General features: G+C 38.8%; 1 protein-coding gene across 3 annotated transcripts in view; it reads left to right on the top strand.

Moving 5' to 3' along the window:
• Window positions 1-15,004, top strand: part of hivep2a (HIVEP zinc finger 2a) — a 75,535-nt gene extending 60,531 nt beyond the window's left edge. For all 3 annotated transcript variants that reach the window (XM_084091016.1, XM_084091015.1, XM_084091017.1), the window contains 6 exons: window positions 3,561-8,702; window positions 9,264-9,415; window positions 9,972-10,147; window positions 10,394-10,495; window positions 10,775-11,685; window positions 12,516-15,004. In XM_084091016.1, coding sequence (XP_083947142.1) covers window positions 3,834-8,702; window positions 9,264-9,415; window positions 9,972-10,147; window positions 10,394-10,495; window positions 10,775-11,685; window positions 12,516-13,280 — 6,975 coding nt within the window. In that variant the 5' untranslated portion in view covers window positions 3,561-3,833 and the 3' untranslated portion in view covers window positions 13,281-15,004. The remainder of the gene's footprint in view (window positions 1-3,560; window positions 8,703-9,263; window positions 9,416-9,971; window positions 10,148-10,393; window positions 10,496-10,774; window positions 11,686-12,515) is intronic.
• The last annotated feature ends 3,475 nt before the right edge of the window (window positions 15,005-18,479 follow it).

Raw genomic sequence — 18,479 nt, 5'->3', positions numbered from 1 at the left:
CCATAATTCAGGATTGTCAAAGAAATTTCCTTTATTTGAGCAAATGGACGGTGGATTTATTCAGTTATAGGAAGTTAAATAAAAGAACAGCAATTGAGATCCTTCCAGCATGCAGTCGAGGTTGCTTGAATAATTGCTTTGAATAGACATGTGCCAGTTCCTTTAAAACAGAAGACTTTATTGTGGTGTCCATACTTCAATCTATTTTCAGACTCATTCTCATCTGCTCTGTGCCACATGATAAAGCTCAGTTGGAGTAGTAAAAGTTGCCTCCATCACTAATGAGTTGGGATAGCTGGAACAAGAGCCATGGAAAATCAACTCAGCAACCTCTCCTCCTCTGCAAGAGCAGTGGTATTCGTGCACACTTGAAATTCCCTTATGGCAGTAAAGTTCCTCTTGAGACAACCAAGCAAGGTGTAAGCAAAATTTAGATGCACGACAACAAGACAAATACAAATAAGGTGCAAAACAAAGTTTAAGGGATTGACCACCATTTCTTTAGCAGTAGGAATTTGTCACTATAACCTCTATAACCACTGAATTGAAACAATTAGCAGCTTGTTGAATTATTCAGTGTCTGTCCTACAAGGAACAAAAATTGTCCCACTTTGGACTCGAAATGAGATCTGGCTTGTGTACCTCCCCAGCATCATGGCTGTGATGTCATGGGGGAGTAGACAAAGGGTGGAACCCAATCTCTGGAACATACCGCTCAGTGTCCAGGTGCACCTCAGTGAACTACATGATCTAGTAACACTGTCTGCCTCCAAAGAGTCCATTAGTTTAAGTATGTAAACTACAGTCACATACATATTTCCTAATTATTTGAGTCATTTGAACTACTGAATTTTCAGATCTTTGTACTTAAACCAACATATCACACCATAAGGGCTTTGGACTGCAAAACCATCCCTTTAAAAGTGGGGAGCAGTAAATGGACAAGCTTGACTGAATTACTCTTGTTATTTATTGCTATAACCCTGTAACTTTGGCAGGAGCTAAACAGCCAGGCAGCTGATAATCACAATCACTATTAAAGAGTATGACTTAAGAACATACTTTGGCGAAATACCTTTTTTATTTATTTTTTAGGTCTGCTTCTATTTTATTCTTTATATAATTGTTCATTTATATATTTATTTGTTTCCTGATGGTGTCCTGTGCTGAACTTCTGGGAGATTAAGCATTTCCACTGCATAATGGCTTTAAATTCAATGGCACTTAAAAAAGACAGGGAGTCTCCCTTCAGCTGAAAAGGATATCCAAATGGCTTAGAATGTGACATAATGCCTCTCCAAATCCTTTTAGGACTGCTGCACCATGCAGCACTCCTTGACAAACAGACTTTGAGAAGACTGATGTTAATCCTCTCACTGGAATCTGACAGCAGAACTGTAAAGTGCATAATCCTTGCATTAGATTAGGTGGTGTATTTTTATTCATGAGCAAGTGTCCTCATAAAAGTTGTTATGTTCTTTATTATACCGGTATTGTGTATCCAGTGTGGAGGTCTTGCTGTGGCCCCAGGCTACAAACCTCCTACACTTTGTATGTTAAAATGGGGCAGGAAGATGAGTGGCATGGCAGACAGCAGCGTACTGATCTCAGCCATGCAAGGATCACAATAATCTTTGGGTATAAACAAGTTTCATAACCATCTAACAACATGGGGTGGTTGAAAAATATGTTTTGAGCTATGTGTGTAGAACAGGACATACTGTAGATTCACAGGGTCACAGTAGCAGAGAACTTCATGTCATGTTAGATTTTTGTAACCTCTTTTGGTTTATATAATATGACTTAGTCATGCTATTCCAAATTCTGATGGATTTCCTGTGAATGGAGGCACTGCTCTTATCCTCTTCACAGTGTGTCCCACACATGTGCTCTCAAAGTGTAAGCACATCCATTTGACTCTTAAAAATGTGATTCAAAATATTTTTAACCTCCCTTAAAAACATAGATTATCCAATTCATTCAGTAGATATCTCGCCACCACAAAATCCATCATTTTCAGCAATAGGGGTGGACGGTATGACGATATGTATCACAGCAACAATATAAAGGTTCTATCGATAGAGGTTTTTCTATATTATTTATATTGGTAAATATCTGTGCAGCGCAGTACTACTTAAATTTATTGACACTTTAGAGTGATTAAAACAAGCATGAATGAGAAAATAAAGTGCATGATGTTAAAAAAAAGTTAAGTGCAATAAGCAGCTAAATAGAATGCATTATAGACTGCAGTACTGTCTTGACAGTTGACACACACCCATAGATCAAGCAAAAAAAAAAAAAAACACCTGTTAATCGTGGCTTATTGTACATGAATTATGTCAAAATGTCTGTCTTGGTGAGTGAACGTAAACATTTGGGAGAAGACCAGATGTATGTCAATATATTGGATCCTTGCAGTAGGTCTTAAAGTGACATCAGCTATATCTATGTTCTTTTAGGCGTGTCAGTAGTATCTGTAGTTCCTGTGTCGATGTTCTAAAAGCCTCACTAATATACATAATTTGGTTGTAGGAAACAATGCCTGACAAGGCTGCTATACATTTAAAATCACTGCTTTTAACAACAACTGAGGAACTCATGGTTTGTCTTGGTTTGTGAACACATATTTTCCTGTGTCAGGCATGGAAGAAATATGAAAACAAAATGAACCAAAAGTTAATGTTTCAAGTGCTATAAATACCAGTGGTTTTTCTGCCCTGCTATTTTTAGTGCTCACATCGCCTTCCAGACACCAGCGTCACACAGTTTCCTCACTCATACTCAGGCAGCGCTGTCTGTTGCAATCAGAATGAGCCTGAGATTAAGATACACTTCACACAGCGTCTTCCCTTTAAAAACACATTCATGTTCTATTTATTGTTTTTACTGCTATAAAGTTGTACAAAAAGTTGTCCAAAGTTGTACTGTATATTGGCGCTGTATTTTGGTCTGTAATGCTCCCACCTTTGTCCTTAAGTGTTCACAGTGTTAATGTTTTTAAAAGCTCAGAAAACTCTTAAGGAAGAAAATGCTTAGAGTTTGCCCTTTAAACACCCACCCACACTACTTCGAATGTCATTTGCATTCCTTGGGCTATTTTTATATGTTTGTGTCACTTTAGGAAATGAGTGGGCAAGGTTGTTAATGATGACTCACGAGCAGGGGGAGGTGGCAGCTCCTCTGCATCAGTTCATTGAAAACTCTCGATACACTTGCTAGGCAAGAAGTGCACATCTGTGCAGCTGCCTGGATATCAAACTGAAATAAATACACTTGCTAGGCAAGAAGTGCACATCTGTGCAGCTGCCTGGATATCAAACTGAAATAAATAAAACAAGAAAGCAAGATGTAATTGTAGTGTGATGAGCAAGAGTCACATGATCAACCACCGTACTGTTTTGTTCAGACATAGTATGATTTGCCCCAGCTTTTTTAGATACCAACTTTCAAAATCTTAAGGTAGTAGTGTTAAATGTAGTGTTTACTTTAATACATTTAGAATCTTTGTCTTAAAAGCAATGTTTAAACTTTGGTTTTATTTTATTTTTCTCTTATAGATACTGAACATCAGAGGTATTTTAACAGAAGAGGAACAAGCTTGGATGAAACAAAAAGTGAACGGACTGCTGAAATGAGTGATGGAAAGATACTGGCCTGATTGTCACAGAGGGACATCATTTACATTTTAAAGTGGAGCGACACTTGAACTATGGAAGTGGAAGGACCTTTTATTTAGGAGTCACTTAAGTAACTCATCTAGCATGACAGCGTACATGAATGAAATTTAGCAAACACCCATCTTAAGAAACCCCATTGAAGTACTAATAAAAATGGAGCCACATGAACCTGCCATTGGCCAAAAATGCACCAAGGAGCAACGGGACAAGAACCTCTTACAAAGAAAATGGGTCTCTGAGCCTTCTGCTGTAACGAAAAGAAGTACCTTCGCAGATCCAGATGTTAAAAGACACTCACATCGTGAGCAAAGTCTTACAAGTGGGACAAGCCTTGCAAGCTCAACTCAAAAGTTTAGCTCTGGAAAGCTGATGTCATCTGCAGTGACACACTCATCACAAGAAAGTCAATTTCAACAGGTTTTCCCTCGGCCTTACTCCTACCAATTGCCACATTCATACCCGCAAGAGCCTTTCCTTGGAGGTGCAAAGCCACAACCTGGGTTAGAGGCCCATGCCTGGCCTTTCTCTGGTCAACTGCAATCTCTGCCACCAGATGATATGTTTCCTGTTCACTCCCGCTCTCATGGAGTATTTCCCCGTCAGAAGTCTCCAGCTGGTTTTGGCCAGTTTTCCCAATCTGGACCTGAGCAGCCAGATGAAAGTCATAAGAAGGAACAAAAACCCAAGAAGCCAGGAAAGTACATATGTCACTACTGTGGCAGGGCATGTGCTAAACCCAGTGTGCTCAAAAAACACATCCGGTCCCACACAGGGGAGCGTCCTTATCCCTGTGTTCCATGTGGTTTCTCATTCAAAACCAAGAGTAATTTGTATAAACATAGAAAGTCTCATGCTCATGCTATCAAAGCAGGACTTGTTCCATTCTCTGAGCTAGCAACTCGAACAGACACTGATCAGGCATCTTCAGTTGGGGAAGCAGAAGCACACTCTGACGGTGAACAAAGCACAGACACTGATGAAGAAACTGCAGAAGGGGCAATGTTCCCTGAAAAACGTAGCCCACAGATATCATTCGAGTCTGACAAGAGCCAAATGGAAAGGGGACCAGCATATGCAGACCCAGCAGAGGAACTGTCCGTGGCATCTATGAAAGTGCCTATCTTAATTGTTCCAAAACAAGGGGTTCCATCACCTGCCACAGATTGTCCCCAGTTTACAGACATTAAAGGTTCAGTTATTGGTGGACAGATGGGCAGAGGAGATGAGTCTCATACAGTTAAACAGAGACTTGCCTTAAGACTCACTGAGAAAAAAGACCAGGATTCAGAGCAGTCACAAAATCTCTTAAGCCCCCACAGCAAAGGTAGCACTGATTCTGGCTATTTTTCACGCTCAGAGAGTGCTGAACAGCAGATCAGTCCACCCAACACCAATGTGAAGACATATGAAGAGATAATGTTTGGAAGAACTTGGTACCACAGAACCAACTCCAGATCTAGACAATCAGTCACAGTTGGGATGGTAGCTATTGCTAGTCAAGACACTAATATCAACCAGTCTAGTGCCATGCAGGAGTTGGCCATGGGAAAGATATCAGAGGGTCATGTATTTTATCAAAGTGATTGTGCAGAATTAGTTGCTGGATGTGACCCAAAGCATTATCATGTTGGCTCTTGTCAAACTAACACAGGTCTTCTTGAAGCACCCTCCGATTCAGGGCCACTTATTAGAAGCAACTCAATGCCAACACCTTCCCCTACCAACCTCAATGTCCCACCAAGTCTAAGAGGGAGTCACTCATTTGATGAGATGATGACCCAAGATGACGTCTTTTACACAGCAGCTGTGGGTTTAAAGAGGTTAAGGAGACAGGGTGCCTTTGAACACTCTGCCCAAGAAGGGCATGGAGAGTCTGAGAACTATGGGAAGATCACAGGTCTGATCTCAAGTTTGAAAATGGGAGAGAGGGGGTCTTTGATGCCAGAATTTAAAGGCTCTGGCTCAGAAATGGCTTGCCCAGAAGTACGTACAGCATACACTTCATATGGTACAAAGGTGGGAATGACAGAGTTTGCCACAAGAAAACGGCGCATGAAAAAGAGTGTTGGTGAAGAGGAAGATTGCCTTGGACAAGATGATGGCAGTCGGAGTGGCTCTACTGAAATGACAGGGGACTATGACTTAAGACAAGGAAGTCAAGATTCTGCCAAGGCTGCTCCTGCTAGTAAGGGATCCATGTTTAGAGCACACAGTCCATCAGACAGTTTTGACAGAGGCTCATGTATAACTCCAGAGGATGTGGTACTTGTTCAAGATTCAGACACAAAGACTGTTGGAAATGTAATATCTGTCATTCAACATACTAATTCGCTGAGCAGGCCAAACTCATTTGAGAAGACTGAATCAATTGAACATCCATTTTATCAGCCAGATAAGCATGCTGGACATCTTTCTGAGCAATCAGACACAGACAACATTGATGATGTGCAGAGCCCTGAATCTCATCATAGATCAGAAAGCATGGAACATCAGCAGCAGGGTGACAATGAGCATGGATCTTTCTCTTCTAACCCATTGTATCATATGCCCCACAAACTTGTACGACAACCCAACATTCAAGTGCCTGAAATAAGAGTTACAGAAGAGCCTGACAAACCAGAAAAAGAACCTGAAGTACCAGTGAAAGAACCAGAGAAACATGTTGAGGAGTTTCAGTGGCCACAAAGGAGTGAAACATTGTCCCAGCTTCCTGCAGAGAAGCTACCCCCAAAGAAGAAACGTCTGCGTCTTGCAGATATGGAGCACTCTTCTGGGGAGTCAAGCTTTGAGTCCACTTGTACTAGCCTTTCAAGAAGCCCTAGTCAAGATAGTAACTTATCTCATAGCTCAAGTTTTTCAATGTCATTTGACAGAGAGGAAAGCATCAAATCTGTGTCCCCAACTAAACAAGATGACTTTGCTAAGCAGTCTGAGTACTTAACTGTTCCAGGTAGTGGCCATTCTCTGTCTATACCAGGCCATCATCAAAGAGAGATGCGACGCTCCTCATCAGAGCAGGCACCCTGTGCTTTGCCCACTGAAGTACCAGAAATACGTAGTAAGTCATTTGATTATGGAAGTCTTTCAACCGGTTCAAGACAAGGAGAAGTATACGCAAGTGCTTCAGCTATGAAGGAGCGTAGACGAGGTTACCTGGTTAGACAGGCATCTCTCAGTGTCTATCCTGAAGTAGTGGTTCAAGAGCCAATCTCAGAGTTGAATATCAAACAAGAGCATTCTGACCACGTTTCTCAAGCTGCTTTAATTGGTACATCCTATTGTGTAACTAGTGATATGGCAAGACCCAGAAGAGCCACACAGTCAGTTCTAGGATCGCATCACTTGCTGCAACAAAGCATCAGTGAGGACAGCCAATCTGAGGATCTTTTCCAGAACGCTCCTCGTTTGCCTGCACAGCTTTCAACAGATAGTGAGCATTCAGTGCATGAGCACATGACCCAGGATATAATTCAACACTCTTCACTTCAGAGCAACCTGGCAACCTCACCCTTTTTGCCATTTCAGCCAATGCTCTGGCATCCTGAATCAAAACAAAGAAACAAGCAACACCTGGCATTCCAGACACATCAGTTACAGAAACTACATATCAAACAGCCAAATCTACAGCCCATTCTACAGAAACCATACCAACCTCCTCATCAAATTCAAGTGCAAACAGACTCAAAAACCGATGGGGCAAGTCACAACTATCCATATCCCTCAAGAGCCTCCCCACAGCAGCTTGGGGTCTTGTCATCTAAAGTGCTGACTACAAGCTTCTTACAACAAGTTCAGCCTATCTTTGCTACTCAAAGTGCAGGTTCACAACCATCACTCCCTGGAATGCTGGTCCCAGTCAGGATCCAGACAAATGTGCCATCGTATAGTAGTGTTATGTATACAAGTGTTTCACAAATTCTTGTCAGTCATGCTCAGAGCACAAATTCTATCAGAGTTATATGCACAGACAATATGTCGACAGCTTCACTTACAGGCACTGCATCAAAGCACCAAGTTGGCATCAATTTATCCAAAATATTAGGACATTCAGAAGGGTCCTTAAATTTTCCAATATGGAAAGTTCCTGAATATTTACCTGGGAGCCTTAATACAGGAATTCCTTTGTCTCTGACGTCAGGAACCATCTCTACTACAGATGCTTCCTCTAGTATTGGGGGGAGTAAGAGAATGTTGTCACCAGCTAGCAGTCTTGAGCTTTTTATTGAAACCAAACAACAGAAACGGGTCAAGGAAGAGAGGATGTATGGACAGATAGTGAAAGAGCTTAGTGCAGTTGAGCTGAGCAATTCTTGTGCACCGAAAGATGATAAGTCCCCCAAACCTGAATTTTCAAAGAGAGATGACTCCATAGATGAACAAGAGAGGATGTCCTCATCTCCTCCCACTGATTTCTTGTCATCTAAATTCCTTGGGTACCCATCTGCACCTCATTTACCTGATGTGCCTCCAAAAGACAACTTCATTCCACCCTTGCAAATTATTACAAATGTGGCTAGCAGAGCAGATTCCCCAGAAGAGCTTGATATAGATGAGTCTACCCCAGAGGCAAGCTCAAGCCCACAATCAGTAATTTCCTCAAGTGATTCTCCAGAAGAATCAAAGCAGAACATGGGTAACAAGATCCCAGTAAACATGCTGGTGCAGCTAGCTGCCAATCAGGGTGGTGGATCTGTTGGTAGCACTCTCCTACTCACTGACCTGGCAGATGTCCATCAGTTTTTTCAATTCCCAAGTCTTCGCACACCAACTAGTGTCAGCTGGTGCTTCTTAAATTATACCAAGCCAAATTACGCACATACAACTCCCCTAACCTCTGTGTATGGTTCTTGGTGTGTCAGCTCTTACAACCCCAACCCACTCAACCTCAGCACCAAGGCCACCCTGGCACTTCTTCGGTCTAAACAGAGGAATAACACAGAGATGTATACAATGGCTGCTATGCATCAACCTGGCACTGGAAAACTTGTTTCATCCCTCCGGTGGAAACAGAAGTTTGAGCAGGTAGTCCTGACTTTCCTAAAATATACAAGAACAGTTGTTTTTTTAAGTAATTCAAATTTAATTAAAAAAAATATATATTTACACATAACCATATACATTTAATTATATTGATTTTTGCGAATAAATACCCATTCTAGAGCATTTAAAAAGTAATTTGTATAGACAGTTAATACAGTGATATATTGTGCAAAAATTTTGAATATACAACTTGCAAACTGTAAAATTAGGAAATGCTATATATTTTGCTAGCAAAATATGGATGGGTGAGTTCATTATGACTATATAAAGAACTATATAAAGTTAAAGAAACAATACACATTTCAGCAAATTTTCCCTATTATTTAGTTCTCACATATAATTTTAGGGAATTCATACTATTGTAATTATTAATATAATTTGTTATTGTCAAAACATTAAATTTGCCGGTTGCTCATTTTTAAATTTCTCAGATAATAATTAAAAATGAATGACAAGAAAATGCACCAACCAACTTGTTGCTTATGTTTTATGCCTATGTTTTTAGGGTTCATTATTCAAACTGTTTTCTGTTTACAATTCCAGTTAAAGCCTGAGCTTATACAGTTTGATGTTGGAAAGTTTGGGAAAAAAATGAAGGGAATTAGCTCAAGAGACAGGGGAAAAGAGGACCACGGAGAAAAAGAAGCTTCTTCAAAGCAGGCTGAACCCACTCGCATCAAAATCTTTGAAGGAGGGTATGTGAAGATGTATGGTTATTTTTGAACATCTATCTGAGTGTTCTTTATATAAGATGAGACTCCCCCTTTTCTAAAATCCAATTAAATTTTAATACTGCTGGGAAACAAATATTAGGAGCTGAGGAATCCAACATCTATCAACGTACAAATTCATTTAATGGTGCCTAAATCGGTTAAAACTGAAGCAGCTGAAATGTCCATGACTACAACATGGTATTTATTAGACAGCGTTATTTGATTCTTAGTAATATTATTGTTTTGTGTTTTTGTATCATAATATAGATTACACACATATTCTGTACATGCATGTACCTTTGATATATATTTAAAATGAAACTCATGTTTTTAAAATATTTGCTGCTCTATATAATATTATCATGTGCTGGAGCAAAAACTTAAATCGATACAGCTGTGAAAATAAAAGAATCATGCCTTCCAAATATATAACATGAGCTTTTTGATGTGTGTGATTTCATTCCTCATCAGCAACATTCACCAATATATTTGATACCTTCCAATAATTTTAATAACCCTTGCCTTGTTTTTATTTCAGGTACAAATCCAATGAAGACTATGTTTATGTGCGTGGCCGAGGCCGGGGAAAGTACATCTGTGAGGAGTGTGGGATACGCTGCAAAAAGCCGAGCATGCTGAAGAAACATATTCGCACACACACAGATGTCAGGCCATATGTCTGCAAGTTTTGCAACTTTGCTTTTAAAACAAAAGGTGGGTTTTCTTATCCTTATCCATTTCCAATAACAACACATACATATACACACATAGTGTCTTATAGTTTGAATAAAACCTTGATTCATATAAATTTTAAGAAATGTAAAAAAATAAAATAAAATGGCTGTACCACACTGAACACCATAAGATCTCTGTACTATTTTATTAGAATAAATTGAGGGTTAGACATAATTTTGGGTATGGCAATGCAAGCAATTTAAACACTTTAAAATCTGTTTTCAGGAAACCTTACGAAACATATGAAGTCAAAAGCTCACATGAAAAAGTGCTTAGAGCTTGGTGTGTCAGTGACATCTGTGGATGAGGCGGAGGCAGAAGAACCAGGTATGATTTTATTGAGAGGAGGACCCAACATTGCAATACATTTCAAGCTGAAAGTAGTACCAGTACGCCATTTCTGCCAGTTTTAAATAACTTAAAATGTCCTCATTTTGAGCACAAGAGACAAAGAAACCCAGTAGCATTTTTAGGCCAATATTTATGCATTTTTGTTCAAAGGAATAAATTAAACGCTATTTGATTTCACCACACCTCAAACAATGTTGACCTGTGGAAGTCATTTGAGAAACTGTGCATTTTTTCATTTCTTTCATTTTTTCCCAGACACCACTGAAGAGGTCCAAAGAGCATCAGAGAAGATGGGCATGTCAGAGATAATGGCAGAGCACCAATTCTCTGACGCTGATGACTCAGACGGTGCTGAAGAGGATGGTGATGAAGTTGATGAAGACGAGGATGACGATGACGAGTATGATGGGGATTCAACACCGAAAACACGGTCTCGAAGCACCAGCCCACAGCCGTGTGCCATCCCCTCACACTCCATTACTGTCGCTGCTTCACAAGAATCCACCCCAGAGCCTCTGGCCTCCGTCTCCAAACAGCCTCTTTTCACTTATTTCACTAGTCTGCCCAGTATTCAGATCACCCAACTCATGGCACCCAGTGAGAAAGCTGGAGAGGCCCAGATGGCTGAATACCAGAAGCTCCTTCAAGGGGCTCTGGGTGAAGATCACAAAAACAGACTGGATGTGCCTAGCTCTATGGATGAAGACCTGGAACACAGCTCATCCTCCTTTGACTTCTCCTGCTCCCGCTTATCTTCACCAGGCTGTGATTCCTCCCCTCTTCGAGAAAGCTCACCTTCCTCTAGGCGGTATCTGTCCCCTCGAAGGGACCTCTCCCCACGTGGCCGTTTGTCACCAAGGCGAGAAGCATCTCCCCTTAGGCATATCTCCCCCAGGCGGGATGTTTATAGAAGGGATCTGTCACCAAGGAGGGACCTTTCTCCTAGAGGACATCTCTCTCCCATCTCCCAGACAGGACGGCCGACATCCCCAGGAAGGGATCTCTCGGGTAGACTTTCTCCCAGAAGCCGCAGGGGCATGATCAGACCTGTGTCCCCCAGGAGGGCTCTCCATTATCAAAGTGGCCAATGGGCGCTCAGCCCCAGTCCACATGCAGAGATGATATCATTAAGCCAAAAGACCAAGGGCCATGCAGAATTGGAGATGGTAAGTTATTATATATGCCTCATAAACAGTTAAAACATTATGGCTTCAGTCATTACTGAACTGTTTTTCACATTTAATTTGCTTTAGAAAATTAATATAGCAGTAAACAGTGCACTAGCTAGGCAACCATATCCAGTCCATCTCAAAATTACTCTGGCGAGTTTTCACTTTAGGGATAAAAAGTCATTGCTGTTCAAAATGAGTAATATAATAATAATAATAATAATAATAATATTAATATGCCAAAGGAAAGGCAATATGAATTCAGTATATGTTGGATTCTGAATGAAATATAGAAGGCTCAAGCATACAATTGCAAGATAAGTGTGGACAATTGCAGTGATAGCCAGTTATGTCTCAAACAGGGCCCAACTAACAAATTGCCATCATACAACAGAATGGAGAATTTCTATTTATACTGTGTACTACAGTAGTTAATTAAGAACCCTCTGGAGAAAATGGGAAACTGCAGTGCCCATACAGTGTATGCAGTGTAGTAATTCATTTCAGTGCTACCTGTCTTGTTACCATGAAGCTAGGGGGATAATAAGATAAATGAACAAGGTCTATTATCTAAGCTTGGCCCTTTTTACTGGCAACTGTTGTTTTTGTTCTTTGTGGTCTTGTTAAATTTTCCAAACTTTCCAAGAGGTCCAGTTTAAATAACTGTGAAACAGGCCCCAGATAAGCAGCATAAGTATTTCAAGAATTCTTTGCTACTCTTATCATCTAACGTGAATTTAGCTTCACAAGGATTTATTTGAACACTGCTTTTTTGTGGAATTTTGACAATATGCAATGTAAATGAACCATGTCTTCCAACTGTTTAGGACCAGCGAAAGACATCTTATCTTCAAGGGGATGCTCGCAACACAGATGCCTCCAGCATCCACCAGGGATTATTTAGCCACCTTCCCCTGCACTCCCAGCAACAGATCCGCACTCCGTTCTCCATGATACCCATTGGCGGCATCCAGATGGTCCATTCTGTGCCTGCTTCTGTCACAGGTCACCCCCACCCTACACGCCTTCCCCTGCAGAAGAGCACCTCGGAGGAGTCCAGCACCAGTGAGGTGTCCTACCACCTTTCTGAGGTCAGAGGGCCCTCCAGCAGAGGACGAGAAGACTCACCTCAACCCCATGAAAAATCCATGTCCCCCAAGGCTCCATCACCTTCCTCACAAAAGTCACGAGAGGACAGCACTGACATGTCTGACAAGGAAAGCAAGCAAGAAGAGTGCATCCAAACATGCACTAAGGCAATTGCGTCGCTGTGCATCGCCTCTGAGGAAACCCCCGAGAAATCGTCAGCTCCCGTTGATCCTTACCATCAGCACACATTATCTCACTCACCCGCAGCTCAGCAAGACTGTGCGCAGAGAGCGCAGCACTATTGCAGCTCAGAGATCAGTCACCCCCTACACTCCAGAGCAGAGAGCAGTATGTCTGCCACATCAAAGACTCCCACAGCAAGCCATCCCACTCTCTACAACACAGAGACAGCAGAGCGAGTGTCTGGCCAACAGGGCCGTGAAAAGAGGCCAGCGACCATAAAGAAAGGCAAAGATTTAAAGGACGCTATTAACAACAGGTGAACAAGGTAGAAGGGAGAGTGGTAAATTATGCTAACACAAATTTTATATTTACAAATGTACATCCATGTGCACACACACAAAATCAGTCTCGAAAAAACAAGTGAACTGATTCCGTGGTTTCAATGTACATGTATAGCATGCCTTTTATAACATGGTTTGCTATCTCAACTATAATTACTTTCTTATTTAAAGTTTCAAAGAATACATATTATATATATATATATATATATATATATATATATATATATATATATATATATATATATATATATATATTAACTTATATATGAGCCTGACCAAAATTGCTTATGGACTTCGTCTGGTACTTTTAAAAAATGTACAGATGTGTGTGCCTTTTCTTTACTTTTTGCTTATATTCTTATAAGCATTAAACAGGAAGACATGTAAATATATATCGATTTTTGTGTACCCCGCTTTGTAATAAATGCAATTTACCGTCTTTTTGGACACTTTAGGTCTGAATGATGTGAAGTATCAATACATGTAAGGTTGCACTAAAACATATTTTTATATGTGTGAAATTAAATGGCTTTTGTGTACAGCAGCGATTCTATAATACTATTTATTGTATCTTGTTTCATAAATTGTAAATTTTTCTTAATGTTGTGGATGCCTTTTCTATGTAAAGCATGGGTTTTGCTATTGCATAATTAGAGCAAATATTATGTATATGTAATATGGCTTTATATATTAGAAGTATGTGTGCATATACTTCTCAGTAAACTGGCTTTATTTAGAATTCTATATAATTTAATTAAATGTTTATATACCTAGTATACAGAAAAAAAAAACAATATATCTGCACATATGTTTTAGATTGACACCCGCATACAGTATGGTAGTTGGTTCTAAGTGCTTGTACCCTTCTCTTTCCTATTGGCTGGTAGGCTACACTAGTTGTGATTTCATCGTTCACATTTTAAATGTAGAACTGTTAAGCATTAAGCAAGTGAATCAACTTTCGCACTTCTGGATTTCCTCCACCACTTACTGAGGTAGATGTGAAAGGTATTTTGATCTTCTGTGAATTATGTTGCTTGAAGTACTTGACTTGTTGATGATTAGTATGGGAACATTCCAACAGATGTAAATATTGGATGCCTACGGTTCTGTACGCTCATAGCCATACATATTCATACATTGAAGGAGTTCGTCATGGGCCATGTCATCAGTCCTCAAACACTTTTATAACTATACATACAAAAACTCCAATACTGAGAACTCCTAAAATGCACCTTATGTTTCCTAAACCTTCCTAAAGAATCCCAAATTATATCACCTTTAGTACTGGGATTGGAATTTTTATTTTATTTTTATTTTTTTTATATACATGTTTTGAGTTGAAGCAACCTAACTGAACTGGAGTATGGAGCCAGTGCACTCTTGTGTGTATATCTGTATTTTGTATTGTGTGTATATGATCTATGTAATTGACTCCTTTGACATTTTTGTCAGTAGTCCCTGCTATCCACTTAACTGTATTAACATGTCTTTAAAACCTAAGGTATCAAAAGCACAAATCATTGTATTCAAACAAACAAAAAAGAATAAAAGACAAACATAATTATAAAAAAAATAAAAAATAAAAAGGGTATCTTTGTGATTTTCAGTGGAAAAACTATGTACAATATCGGATTTGACGAATCACAGCACAGGTGAAAAAATTACAGATTGCTGTTTTCAAATAAATACAACTATGGCAACTTTGCATGTCCGTGATGTCTTAATGCTTTTCAGAAATGCAAATGCTCAAATTCTTTTTCAACTTCTGTAAAAAGAGAGGTGAAGAAAGCAGAAGACAAAACAAAGAATTTGAAAGGGATCAGAAACATGATCAGATGGATGTCAGTACACAAAGACGTGTCCCGCATTGCTAATTTTAGCAGTCTGACTGTACATAAAAACTGTATTGCCAAAACGTTAATACATGTTGACACAAGTAGGTTGATGTGACATCTTTTGTGCATTTACATATCAATCTTTGCTTTTTTATTTGTTTTTCTGATAGTCTTATCAGTCTTTCAAATTATTTTTAATCTCAACAGCAAGACAAGTAGTTGTAAACTAATAATCATTGATGTGACGATTTGTGTTCTCTGATTTGTTTTTTTATCTTTTAAGACAAAGTGACCTTGAACTTTTTTAAATATTTCCTATATCTAAACTTTTGCTCCTCAAAATTTCACAGCATCTAAAGTATTACAAAATCAGAAAACATCTACACATTTTTACATGAGCTGAACATATTCCGGAGTCTCCGATTAGAAATACGTTGTACCACGTCATCCAAAAGCTGATCAAGTGCACAGATTATTGGGAAAAATCCAGTGTATTATATGTCACTGTACATTTGAAATAGTATTATCATTAACGTTACACAAGTTTTCCTTTGTTTTCTATTCTTGGTTATTGCCAAAATAAGACATCATCCATTTATCATTAACCGTGGTGTCACATGATGCATCCATTACTGTTTAACTGAAGAATGGAATTGTGCTTCCTGAACAATGTGAGTTAATCTTAAGTTTTAAGAAATGTGACGCAAGTCTCCCTCCCTATTCTACATAACAAACCATTTCCCACGCCTCCATCTATAGAATGATTGCGCAATACAGTCTTATGCAGCTGAATCATTTTATTGTGCAAGAAGAAACTTGATTGCAGTCATAAAAATTATGTGTGTAGCACAAATACCAAAAGTCTCAACAAATAGAGGCAACCTTGTTCAAACTGATGGTGATTAGAATTAACTGGGACACACGAGCTACAATAAATGTTTGTGATCTATTTAACCAGACTGGTATATTTTCCTCAGCTGTTTTATATCTAAACAGCTTCTATACAGACTGATTGTGGAGGAAATAATTGATAATTAGTATGTTAGGCCTGTACATAGGTTGGGGGACCAAACAAAAGTGCTGCCCCCTTCCATGGGAACATGTTTGGAACAGGTAACATTTTTCCAAAATGTTTTTTTTTTTTTTTTTACTAAGGCAGCCTCTTGCCAAGAAGAGAAGAAAACCACAGCCCACATTTTCCATGTGTAGTCAATGTTCCTACACGGCTTTATTCAAGAGCGACAACAGTGCCTGTCCTGCAGAAGGTGACCAGGTGTCATCTCTGACAAAATCTGAGAATAAGATCTTGTCTGGATATCATTCCATAGAAATTTACTGAGGGGCCAAAAGCTCAATTTAGTGTAATTTTAAACTTGTCACAGTACGTCATAGGCACATGCTGCAGTGTTACAGTGTGTGTGTAAACCCAAGTATGAGTCCTAGGTCTTTTCTTAAAGACATACTGCCATCTGTTGGTTTAGGTCGGATATAACTGAGTTTTTTCTAACACTATACATGAGCAATAATACAGCGCAGAGAACAGTGTAAAACATGCAAATAACAGGAAGTAAACAGTATTTCATGAAGGTCTTTTTCTTATCTGTGCAGAAGTACACACTGTAGAGCAGGATGTCAAATTTCAATTTCCCAATTCTCAAAATTCATGTAGAATTTGATTCACTTCGATTATATATTTTCATTATAACATCCATTTTACTTTACTTTTCAAAAGTCTGGGATCATTGAGATTTGTTTTTATTTTTTAGAAAGTAATACTAATGTAAATTTGAATCATATTTCAGAAAATTGCTGTATTTTTGATCAATAAATACAACCAAGTGAGAATTAGAGACTTCTTTCAAAAACATTTGAAAAATATATCTGTTGAACGGTAATAAACAAGTGCTGTATTTTGTAATATTTTACATTACAAAAAAATGTAAATGATCAATTTAAAAATAAAAATAATAATTTATAAATTAACAATAGGTGCCAAAATATGCATTTTATAAATTATTTATAAATTATTATTATTATTAAATTGCTATATAACAGATATCATAATCAACACGCTTTACTGTATACATAAACATGATTTATTAAAAGATCAACTCAGAGTCATTTTTTTTTAATCAGACGGTACACAAAAATCCTCTGAAAATTACATTTTTTTACCCAGCTCCACTATACAGGCCTGAACAAAAAATAAAAAATAGGCCATATCTGAGTGACCAAGTGCAACTCATGTCTCCAGTATGTTTGCAATCAGTGCTCATTAAGGCACACAGATATGTAAGCACTAAAGGAGTGCATTGTTAAATGATGTGGTTCACTATACTGACCATGTTTGTCTGGGCCTGTCTGTATATTGAGAGGGACAGACATATATGGCTTGGCGGGAACTTCTGAGCCATAATAAGAACCAGATGTAAAGGAGACAGCGACGGTCTCAAAGTCAGACTTATAGCACTGTTTATGGCCTGTTCCCTCCAGTGTTCTCTTGTGCCGAAGGGCTTCTGTAAAACTTTCCAAAATCAATTCACAGGCAATAATTTTTCCCCTCTTATCAGGGAAGAATACTTACTCAGAGATTTTCTTGCGGTGCTAACTAATTGCTTCTGTGCTGACATGTATCATGTGTTTCATGTCATGACAGTAATGTATCTGATGGAATGTTACTGTCACATAGTGCATGAGTCACTATACAAGTCAATGAATTTCTGTACAGTCATCTATTAACCATGGCAGATGTTGAAGCATCTGCAGGGTACATGTAGGCTAAAAGACTTTATTGGAAAATTTCCATTGCACAAAAGGTTCTTTATAGTGAGAAAAGGTTAGGTTATTTTTCACAATAAGAAAAATAGTTATTTTAAAAAGGTTCTGTTGCATCGCTACGAAAAACCCCTTTTGGAACCTTTATTTGTAAAGGTGCACAACAAATCCTACAATGCTTGTGCACCATAAATACAATCCTCAAGGCTCAACAGCAAGAATTTTTTGTCTGGCGGAGTTGCCCATACAACATTTCACATTTAAATTTGTACTTTTAGCAATGAACCTCTATAGTTTTAGAAATATTTTTTTTCATTAAATGTTAAAGTCTCCATGAAAACAAAATGTAAGTATTTTGGCTTTTAGTATGAATATGCTGTGTATGTTGCATATGAATATGTTATATGCCTTACTGCTATCTATAAGCTAATCTTCAAACCAATAAAAAAAATTCACATTTAGAAGATAAGCATTCAAAACTTACAGTCTCTCACTTCTGCCAATATGGATCAATGATTTGATGACATTACTCTGCACTATAGCTTCTCATCAGATTTTCTGTCCA

The sequence above is a fragment of the Abramis brama genome (genome assembly GCF_963993115.1).
Source record: "Abramis brama genome assembly, chromosome: 18".
Lineage (NCBI taxonomy): Eukaryota > Metazoa > Chordata > Actinopteri > Cypriniformes > Leuciscidae > Abramis > Abramis brama.
Note: the sequence above shows the minus strand (reverse complement) of the source record. Positions and strands in the feature narration are given on the sequence as shown.